This window comes from Taurulus bubalis, assembly GCF_910589615.1.
Source record: "Taurulus bubalis genome assembly, chromosome: 5".
Lineage (NCBI taxonomy): Eukaryota > Metazoa > Chordata > Actinopteri > Perciformes > Cottidae > Taurulus > Taurulus bubalis.
In genome coordinates, this window is record NC_136593.1 from 15,688,043 (window position 1) to 15,699,585 (window position 11,543).

At 39.9% G+C, this 11,543-nt stretch overlaps 1 protein-coding gene across 1 annotated transcript; it reads left to right on the plus strand.

The window, feature by feature from the left end:
- Positions 1 to 51: 51 nt before the first annotated feature.
- gata2b (GATA binding protein 2b) lies at positions 52 to 6,932 on the plus strand (the record flags this gene model as incomplete). Its single annotated transcript, XM_079218108.1, has 5 exons — positions 52 to 277; positions 865 to 1,437; positions 3,150 to 3,295; positions 5,695 to 5,820; positions 6,654 to 6,932. The coding sequence occupies 5 exons, from the start codon at positions 52 to 54 to the stop codon at positions 6,930 to 6,932; spliced, it is 1,350 nt and encodes a 449-aa protein (XP_079074234.1).
- Between the last annotated feature and the right edge of the window lie 4,611 nt (positions 6,933 to 11,543).

Consider the following 11,543-nt stretch of genomic DNA (forward strand, 5'->3'; position numbering starts at 1 on the left):
TCCCTGGATATTCGTGTACTCCAAAGCGCGCGACACACAGAAGCCACCACGATGGATGTGGCGGCTGATCAGCCCCGCTGGATGCATCACCACGCCATGCTGAACGGGCAGCACCCGGACTCTCATCACCACGGCCTGGGACACAACTACATGGAGCCCACGGCGCAACTCCTGCCTCCGGATGAGGTGGATGTTTTCTTTAATCACCTGGACTCACAAGGAAACCCGTACTACCACAACTCCGCGAGGGCCAGAGTGTCCTACAGCCAAGCGCATGGTGAGATGAGCTATAGGGTGCAACTTCACATATAGGCCACAAACTCGTTGTTGGCTTTGTAGTATGACAAGTGTTAACTAAGAAAAAGTATATATTAATTTCTGCAGACAATTGCTTACGTGTTTTATTTTTTAGGATCATTGTCAGATCATTGTGTATATTTTAAAACAATCAGGGTCAAACATCATCCCTCCGTGTTCTGCTGTTTGAAACGTTAATTTTGGCCTTGTGAATAATTGCTGCCTCACGAGTCTCATAAAGTGGGTTGTTGCATTCACGCTGTCACATTTTAAGACATTAACCGACACATTTGGGATTACATTTTTTTTTTCATTTCACGAAACATCCACATTTAAGAAAAAACATATATTTAGATAACGTGCAATGAGGAACATATTGGTTTAATTATGGTCTATTTTGTGAATACATATCAGGCTACTTTATTTGCACGTTTAAATCAGGCCAGTGAATCAACAAGTTCATTTTGCATTCAAACTCGCATGCGACAGAAAACACCGCACCGTTTCTCCAAATGCTGAACATCATCTGTATCTTAAACAGTCTTTCTCTTTTGTATTATTCCTCAGCTCGACTGACGGGGACTCATCTCATCCACAGCCCGGGGATTTCCTGGCTGGACGGAGGGAAAGCAGCCTTGTCGGCTCATCACCACAACGCCTGGTCCGTCAGCCCCTTCAGCAAGCCCAGCCTCCACCACCCCGGCTCCGCGTCCCCCGGCGGCCTCTCCGCCGTCTACCCGTGCAGCAGCAACTCCAACACGGTCTCCGGCTCCTCGTTGACGCCGCCGTCCCACTCCAGCCCGCATCTGTACACTTTCCCTCCTACACCACCAAAGGACGTATCACCGGACCCGGGGGCCGCGTCTCCCTCCGCCTCCAGAATGGACGAGAAGGAATCCAGCAAATACCACGTGTCGTTATCGGAAGGGATGAAGCTGGAGGACTGCGGTCCGCTGAGGAGCAGTTTGGCCTCCATGAGCGCCCAGACCCCCTCCACCCACCATCCCATACCGACGTACCCCACCTACTCCCTCCCAGCGGCGCACGAGTACGGCGGCAGTCTGTTCCACCCCGGCAGCCTGCTGGGAGCTTCATCCGGCTTCAGCTGCAGGAACAAAGGCAAGACACGGTCCTGCATCGGTGAGTCCGCTAGAACTCACCAGAGAATAGTTTAAAAATAACGTAAATAAAATCAGAAAATAGTCAGACGGTATTTGGACTTAGTGAGTTTATTTAGTGACCTAATCGGTGTGTTGTTTTATAGCGTATCAGTCTCAGGCCAATACAAAATAACTTAATGCATTTTTAATTATCCCATGGCACCTTATTTGTGTATCTCTGCTGCAAGGATGAGTTTATGGTACAAATAGTGCGGCTTTGCATCGTTTTGTTTTTTATATGCCACATTTTACTCTGTAAATATTCCTAAAAGGACCATTTCACGGTATTGTTACATGATACACACTCAAATATACACAATTAAATTGCATATTAATATTGAAGAGGTTTATGAATCTGCGCAACATTAAGCAGATATATAATATCAGTACCACACAACTCTTTATGATGATATACAATTAACAAAGAAAAATACATGTTAATTATTGAAGAATACTCTCCTGCTATCTAATTTAATTTACTGTTTAAAATTTAAACATCCAGTAAAAGTCAGTAAATATATTCCAAATGGTACAATATTAATGCATTTTAACATGACTATGAACACAGCCAACCTATAATGTGCAGGCTGTGATTTGAGCATCCTTTTAATTTTGGAAATTGTATGATAATAATAATAGCCTAATAAATAATATTGATAATACAATTTTCTTAATGAATGCTTGCAGAGGCCTAAGCCTGCACTCTGTAGTCCACTGACACAGAGCGACTTTGATAATCCTCTTTGTGTTACCGTGACTCTGTAATTACTCCTGGCTGCAGCAGAACAGTGAACTGGAACCAGCCCAGAGGTGTGAAAGGAAGATCTGCAGGTGCAGCGAGCCAAAAACCTCAGTATTTAGGCTAGGAGTTACTTCTCTGTTACATAAGACACTAAGACAGTGTCCTGATTATTTGACTACAGACCAGGAGATTAACCCTGCCTTTAACCTGTTTATTAACAGGGGGAAACCTAAACTCACTTTGAATAACTTGTTTTTATCAAATAAGACCTGGCATATCAAATGGCTGCAAATGTTGTTTTTCAACTTTACTAAAATTATAGGTTTATATGACTAAATGATTGATGTTGTTATTAAGTTTATTTAAGTTTAAGATATTTTTTTTGTCTTTAATGGTTGTAGTTTGCCTCAGGAGCTTGGATGGTTAAAAGGCTTTCTGCATACTTGTTTATTTTTTCCAGTGGAATTAATTGGCTCTACTTTTATAAAATACAATAAATATACTGCGCTGTTTTACAGCACATATATTTTATGTAAGTCAAGCATTGGTGTTGATGTTTAAGAGATAGCCGCTTGACAGCACAGAGGGAATATATTACTGATTGTGCAGCTAACTCTTCTTAAACGTTTAGTTGTTGAGTGTTTCTGCTCATGCTTAATAATGTAAACGTTATATTCCAGTACACTACATGCAGACACTAGTTTTCTTCCTTTACTCTCTATATTTAAAATTATATATAATCTGATATGCCCACATGTGCATGCACACATAACTCATTTAGAAAAGTAAATGTTAAAATTAATTCCTGTTAGAAAAAAAGATGATTAAGATAAGACAGTATCTGGACTACAATCGTCATATTTAATATAAAGAGATAGAGCAAAGAGCGGGAGAAAGTTGTATTCCAGCCAGGTATCAAATGTAATCAAAGTACCTTTGTTCTTCTTCAGAGGGCCGTGAGTGTGTAAACTGCGGAGCCACCTCTACACCTCTGTGGAGACGTGACAGCACCGGACACTACCTGTGCAACGCCTGTGGGCTGTACCATAAGATGAACGGCCAGAACAGACCGCTCATCAAACCCAAACGCAGGCTGGTGAGTCCCAGTAGAGAGAGGCAGTGAACAAGTGTGTGTGTGTGTGTGTGTGTGTGTGTGTGTGTGTGTGTGTGTGTGTGTGTGTGTGTGTGTGTGTGTGTGTGTGTGTGTGTTGGAGGTGGCAGTAAATAAAAAGAGTGTAAGGAGAAGGGAGAGGGGTAGAAGGTACAATTCCAGGAAATATGATATTTGTCCAATCAGTTTCCAGGAATTGTGCTCCTCGCTCCCCTCTTGCTCCTTCATGCTGGGCTGTTCGCAGTGGGGCTGTCTGAGTTTCTTCTCTGATCCTTATCACTTTTGATATGGCCATTGATAGCAGCCCCCCTGCCTCAAAACAACACATGCACTGACAGTTCATGGCTCATAAAAGCTGTGTTTATTTATTTATTTGTATTTGTAGGGCAGGAATGTGTCCAATGAAAAACACATGATTTTGAATTCATCAAATAAACGGAAGGAATGAATGTGCATTTGTAACCCACAAATGCCAAGCAAAATTGGCATTTTGGAGACGAGTGTTTGTTTTATTAAAGGACAGTGAGTCTGTCTCAGTGTAATGGGACAGAGCATCTTTGGAGTTATTCCCCATAAGGAACTGATTCAAACGTCCTTGATGCTGCACTGTAAGCCAGACAGACATCTTCACTCATCACTTTAAAACTGTTTCACACACAAGCCAATGCCAATGGCTAAAATAATGAAAGACATAAAATAATCATTGTTATACGATTTGATCATTATCCTAATCATTTTTAAAGTAAAGCTATACATTTGCAGCCTGGATGTATATGCATGTAACCCTGTGCACACGGTGTGTCGTAATGCAGCAGGAGCTAAATGAAGGCAGTATTTGCAGAGTCAACAGACGCTCATTAAATCAGCAGGAGCCCAATTAACTGCACTGCACTGGGCCATCAGACTTCTGAACCAGGACTACAGTTTTATTTTGGAATCCTGGAGGAATGTAAATGGAGAAACAACGAGACAACATAAACAAAAACAGTGCAAATTAAAGCGGCATTTTGGAATCAAAGAAACAATGTTTAATATAATACGCAAACGCGATACAAATACGTAACAAATCAATCGAGGAAAGGCTGCTGGTGAGCAACTAATGAAGGCTCATAGACAAAATACATTATTTTGCAAATATTGTGCTTATAATTTAGAGTCAATCCTGAAGATTAGTTTCAGATAATCAGTCTGTGTGTTGCCGCATGCGAACTGATGAGTCTGCGTCGCTGCGACAAACAGATCTCAATCTATCGCTGACCTGCAGACTATACGCAAACAGCTGCCTGTCTCCCACAACATATTCAAGTGTTTTAGTTCAGCTATAATAGCATAAAAAACCGCCATATATCAGGCCTGGGCGGCCGGAGCTCGCAGCGCTCCAGCGCGCCTTGTTCAGTGGCAGCAGCTTTCCAGTTGCTTCCTATCCGGATATCTGACCGGTCCAGATAAATGAGCCGGCCAGCGCCTGTTTCCTCCTGCGGCCTCCTGAGTCCTAACTATGGGCTCAGACCTCATTCAGTGGTCGGGCTCTCCGTCCACCACAGAGAAAGTACAGTGAACATTAAAAAAGAGGATTGGGAAAGTTATGGAAGCTGATGTTTGACAGTAAGAAAAAAAACGCTTTGATGATGATTCTAAAAATAATTAGGTTATTTCAAGTTTAGATAGTATTTTTAATTAGAACATTTCCACTGAAGGTGCAGATTAATTTCCTGGAAATTAGACCTAACTCAGTTAAAAGCATGAAGTAATCAGGTGTGAAGAATCCAGCATGAGCCTCTGGCTGTTAGGGCTCCTCTCCTCATCTTAGACAGTACTGAGCATTGTGCATGCAGTGAATTGAGCATCTGTACTAACAAATAAAGCCAACTGTATCAAATTAACATGTTCTATCTTGTTTATACATTTTAAATCTTTGGTCAAAATATTGAGGATGTAACTCCAAAAAGCAGAATGTCTACAAATATGTCAGAGCTGCAAGGTTTAGTTGAATAATCAATGTGTCATGTGACAACAAATGTGATCATCAATTAATTATTTCAGTAACTTTTAAAAAAATGTCCTAGTTACAGGCTCTGTATTTTCTGTTTTCTTATATAATACTAAACAACTATCATGGACTGTTGCTCCGTCAAAACAAAAAGACAAATGTCCCCATGGCCTCAAAGGAACTTGTGATGGACATGTTAATTTCATGAGGTTTCATGAGCTAAACAATTCTCATATCAAAAAAAATATGTATTTATACAATAATTATTGTTTGTGGCCCCAATGTCATGACAAATTTAAATCAATATAGAAAGTGGACTGAATGTATTCTTAATATGACTCATAATATGTCTGCTGGTGCCGAGCTCTAATCAAAGCTGAATATCTTTCCACAGTCTGCTGCCAGACGAGCAGGCACCTGTTGTGCTAACTGTCAGACGACAACCACCACGCTCTGGCGGCGCAATGCAAATGGAGACCCAGTGTGCAACGCCTGCGGCCTCTACTATAAACTGCATAACGTAAGTCTTTGACTGCAGATCGCCAAGTTGGGCCGACAGGGTCAAGTAGACGGGAAGTAGGCCGGTAGGTCACACTGATTGTTGAGGGATAAGAGAGGCAGAAAAGAGAGAAGGGAGAGAGAGAGGGGGAGAGAGAGAGAGAGAGAGCTGTTTTACTCTCAGACACTGGCGGACTCGTTGGTGTTTTCTTTCTTTGTGCTTTATTGTTTCCATGGTAGGCGTAATCCCCTTGAGAGTCACAATGGTGGGACTGTTGTTGAGTGGGACAGCCACAAGGCTACATGAATAGTATTAAGACTGGAGGCACCAAGGTTGATAATAGGTGCAGGGACGCATACTTATAAGGGATACATCTTTATATATGTTTTGCTGTCAACAAATCCTATATCAATAAACTATTGGCTGTGTAGCCAAAGCCTGATATAGCTGATTTATTTCCATAGACCTCCATTGGGAGGTCTATGGAAATCATTGATGAGCCACACATCTCTACATACATATTCCTATATACATAGAGCACCAAATTAATCTGCAGCTGAAAATAGTTCCCAATAAATGCACTATTTACTACTCTTTGAGTAATGTTTGGTACAAACAGTGCCCACAGCTGTTTTTTTTCATGTAGGTCTTTTTATGAGATTTGTTGACAAACAACAACATAGATAATTGTGTACCCTTTAAGGACTTACCAAACTTAATAAAAGAACTCAGAAATCCCATGTTAAAAAATGTATTTGATTACATTTCCATAAAATGTATAATTTCTGGGTTTTAACTTTCACTCCAAACTTTAACCAGATCACTCACATCCTCACTTCTCTCTCTCTACACAGGTGAACCGCCCTATGACCATGAAAAAGGAGGGAATACAGACACGCAACCGAAAAATGTCCAGCAAATCCAAGAAAAGCAGGCGGGGCTGCGACAGCTACGAGGAGTTTTCCAAGAGCCTACAAGAGAAGAGCTCTCCGTTTAGCTCTCTGGCCGGACACATGTCCATGGGCCACTTGCCGCCTTTCGGCCACACCGGACACATGCTTCCTACACCCACCCCGATACACCCTTCCTTCGGGCACCCGCACCACTCTAACATGGTGTCGGCCATGTGCTGAGATGGCGAGGAGAGTGGTTAACGTACCGCTGGCCGAACCTGAGAGAGTTGTGTGAACGGGGATGAGGGTCTCACTAGAGGACAGTGTGTGCAATGTTACAGACATGCAGTTTGTGTGTCTTCATCTTGATTGTCTCTTGATTGATTATGCCAATGGAATGTTGGAGAACAGATGTATCATGGGAGTAAGTGATATTTGTACTCCTTATATAGGTACCTATTTTGATGGAGGAAGTCAGAGAGGGGTATTCTGCTTCCCGTCGTCCAGGCACCAAAATGTAAACACAAAAAATGTCATTGCACCTCATAGTTTTGTCCCACTGGCAGCCTGACGGACTGCAGTGCGGCTCAGTATGTGCCGAACAGGTTTATAGTAACTGTGAATATTGTAAATGTGTGAGACTGAAGGGGACCGCCCCGGCAAAGGAGATCACCTTCGCAACATTAAATGAAAATATGCTGGATTTTTTTGCTTATGGACAATTTTAAAGGAATTTTCACAAAAGAAAAAAACCAAAACAAAAAAGGTTTACAAATCCTAATTTGACACTGTTTATTATAATTATTGTTATTATAATTATTATTGTTATTCAGATAATTTATTTTCCCTGCCTTTTTTTCTTTTACTATATCACCTGAATCATAATATGGATACTGTTATCCCATTTATGAATATATTTTTAGCTGAAGCGCTATCTTTGAGCTGGTCAACATTTATACTCGTAAGAAATAAAGAGATCAAGTTCATTACCCCACTGCTCCTTCTATTCAATATTCAACATTCAATAATTAAGTCTTCATAATAAGAACACATACAGACATGTATTTGGCTGATTGTGCTGTCTTCCGTGCCATAATGGGACATGGTACCACACTGAACCGATACAATTGACCCTCGTCATGAACGCATTGAATGTTTAATTAATACGATTAAATGTCAGTGCCAGCTATTTGTTTCTTTGTACCTTTATAAGAACTATCTTAAGGTTATATTATGACACTGCTCTGTAGCTTTCTACGCATCTTTGTTTACACATGGATACGTTTTCAGAAAAATGCTTTTGTGCTTTCTTGCAAGATGAGAATATTTGATTTCACTCTCATTTTTGTATACATATAAAGCTAAAGCCAGCAGCCGGTTTAGCCGAGCATAATGACTTAAAGGTAACAAAATCCAACAACGAACACCTATAACCTCCTTTGACTAATTACTTGGAGACCCAGACGTTACTGCTCCAGGTCAGGAAATTGTCCAACACATAAACCTCCATAAAACTACACGGCATCGTGTTTACACTTTGTTATTTGAATGGATGAAACAGACAAGCTCTGGAGGTGATGATAGGCGGATGTTGTTATCTTTGGAAAGCTCCTTGCTAGCTGTTTCCTGTCTTTGTGCTAAGCTAAGCTAACTACCTGCTGGCTGTAGCTTAGTTACCATACAAACATGAGAGTGGTATCAATCTTTTCATCTCAATCTCGGCGAGAAAGTTTTGAAGCGTAGCCCCAAAAATGTCAGACTATTTCTTTAATAGGGTATAAGCCACTTTACATCCAGCTTCGTAGCTGGGGAAACACTATATATATGTACAACTTTCTATTAGCCTCTATATCAACACTTCTACCATCCTACCAGATTCAGAGAATCCATGCTTATATTACCTGCTACCTGTCACAAAAAGTTGAAAATCTGGAGACAATTGTATACTGTTGATAATAAAGAAACCATATAAAACTAGCACTTATGGCTGAGAACCTTTATTTCCTTAAACTAAAAAAATACAGCAATATCTTCTCATTAACAAAAGCTGCAACGGTAGTTATATTTACTAAAATGACCTGAACATGGAGGAGCATTTGTAACATAAAACCTGCTTGGCTGCATAATAGGTCATACAGGAAAACATTTTAGTGATGCTCAGTCCAGTATCAATGCTGTTTTCAAGTTACCCTTCTAAACCTTGTTGACACGAACCACCACTTTCTAATTAACAGGTTACTTTACTGAGCACTGGAGATTATGCTGCGGACAGGAATTGAGCAGGTTGAGCCATATGTTCCCACTTACTTACTTAACCAGTTGCATCTGCTCACTAGTAATACTCTTATGAAACGGGTCTTCTCGTTATCCGTTACATGATGCTCTTACGACAGTGATGTAAGTCATGTCCTTTTACAATGAAAGATAGGTTTTACATCACTGCTAACCATGCTCTTTTATACTTTTGGATATGACCTCCTTTACAAGCAGTTACCACCATTGCTCTCAGTTATAATAATTTAAACTTAACTTAATTTAAAATAAGCAATTCATCCCAGTGAACATCACATCTGCTGTAGGGTCAAATAAACTTGATCATTGTGTGGTTCAAAACCTTTTAAAACATATCACATTTTTAATAATAATAATGCCTTTAACGCACTTTTCTATCAAAAGAATCTCAGAGTGCCACAGAGCCAATATATAAAACAAATAAAAGCATAGTTAAAACATAGTTAAAACAAACTATTAAAAAAAAAAAAAATAGCTGACAATGATTTAACACAAAGTCAAAAACGCCTTCCTGAATAAAAAGGTTTTTAGGCCAGTCTTAAGAGTCCGGTGTCTGTGTTGCCCTTAGGTGTTCACATGTCACATTTTTAAACTGCATTACCATCAATAACTGAACCTCAAACACAATAAAAAAAAGAAATACATTCACTGTTAGATATGACATATCCCAAGCAGATTAAAAGCATGTGAATGTTAATTTTAATAGGATTAAAATGCATGGGAACCAGTGGAAGCCTGCATAGTAATTATTTTGTCACAGTAAACAAGTGTGGAATAATTTGGTGATCAGCAGTAATGTAAACTATACAGTCAATTTAGGAAATGACCTAAAACCATTGACATTTTTTTTCAAAATGTTCAGTCTCGTCTGTCGTATCTTGGCTACTTCCTGTTCACGTAACTGTTGGGTTGTGATGATGTCACCAATGTGCGCAGCAGTAGTAGGGTAAAAGAAAAGAACAATAAATATGGACGGCCACCGCGCCCTATAACACAAACTGGTAATAATCAAGTGTTTTACTTAGACAATTAAATGCCAGTACACACACAGAAATACTACATTGTCTTTGCCCCAAGGCAGTGGGCCTTGTGACAACATGCAAGGTCAACCCAAGTGCAGCATGCAGCCTCCTCACAAGACTTCCCTGACCTCTCACCCGGGAAGCACTTACTCTTCGTTCTTTCAGGCACCTCCCACGCCACACTCAGACTTATTCATAGACACATTTAAAATGTCATGTCCTCACAGTAAATATGAGCAAGAGAACGCGATTTTCCAATAAAAAAGGAGATAGAAAGCAGCCAAGTATCTTTCCAAGGTGAACCTCTTTGAGGACCTTTGTGGAGGGGAATTTTGGGGACTGGGTGGCCACCCTAAATCACCAGTGAGATTTATGGATCCCACCTTTGCACAAGCGCCCGCTACTTAGACGATTTGTTTTTCTACCAAACTCAATTAAAGGAATCGAGAACAAGGCTAAAAGGGACTCCATTGGAGTGAGTTAGCAGAGAGATGGTGATAACGGAGATGAAAGGGGACGGAGTATAGTTTCATCCAGTTCAGAGCCCTAATAATGATGAAGGGAGCAGGCGTCGACCAAAAGTGGGAGAAAACAACACATTCACATGATGTCTGGATCCTCAGAAGTTAAGGTTGCATGCGTCAAAGAGCATCCACTGAACTTAAAGACAGGAAGTGGTGAAAACAGGATCAAACACAAGCTAAGAAATTATATTTTAGCACTATTGTGGATTCTCTGGTCTATGTTGTAGAAAACCTTTAACACAGAAAATCTGATCCCAGATCAGTAAAACATGTAGAAAGAAATATTCATAAGATTATGTCTGACCACCAAATACACACGTAAAATTGTTGCTATCGCTCTGTTTTGATAAACTAAATATTTCCTGTTGATGGTTTTGTAATTAAGGTCTCACTCCGTTAAGAGGTGAACAGAACAAAACAGTTTACACAGACTGTTGTGTTAATAATCATTTTAAAACCAATGATTGAATCATGTCTTAGTGTGACATTATCTGGGTCATTATGAGTAAAACATGTAAATGTACATTCAGATATTTGTTTCTCCAATCACAATTAGGAGAGAGTTGAAACAGTTTTATCAAAATGAATACGATATTCTCAAGTAACAGTGACCATGATTTTCTGAGTGGCATAAAGGTGACCAATAGTAGAATTTTAAGAAACTGAGTGGTATTAGATGAATAATTGCATGTGAAAGGTCCTCTACTGTGGACTGTTTGACAAAACTGTAGGTTTGTGAATTGTATTGATTTCATTATTTTCAATAAATCTTCTAAGAAAGTGTAATAAAGAGCATTAGTGGAAATTATCATTATTATTATTTTCTCATAGAGTTTCTTATCTGTTATGGGAGGTCCAGCACAATTCAAGCTCTGCTGCCAATAACAAGTCTCTTCTTTGAGTATTTTTGTTTTTTTAATTGATGATACAACCAATCAATCAGTTGTCCCCGACTAAATTCTGCAACAATTATTTCGCTGATGTAGGTTCAAGTAAAACTGTGGCATTTTTAT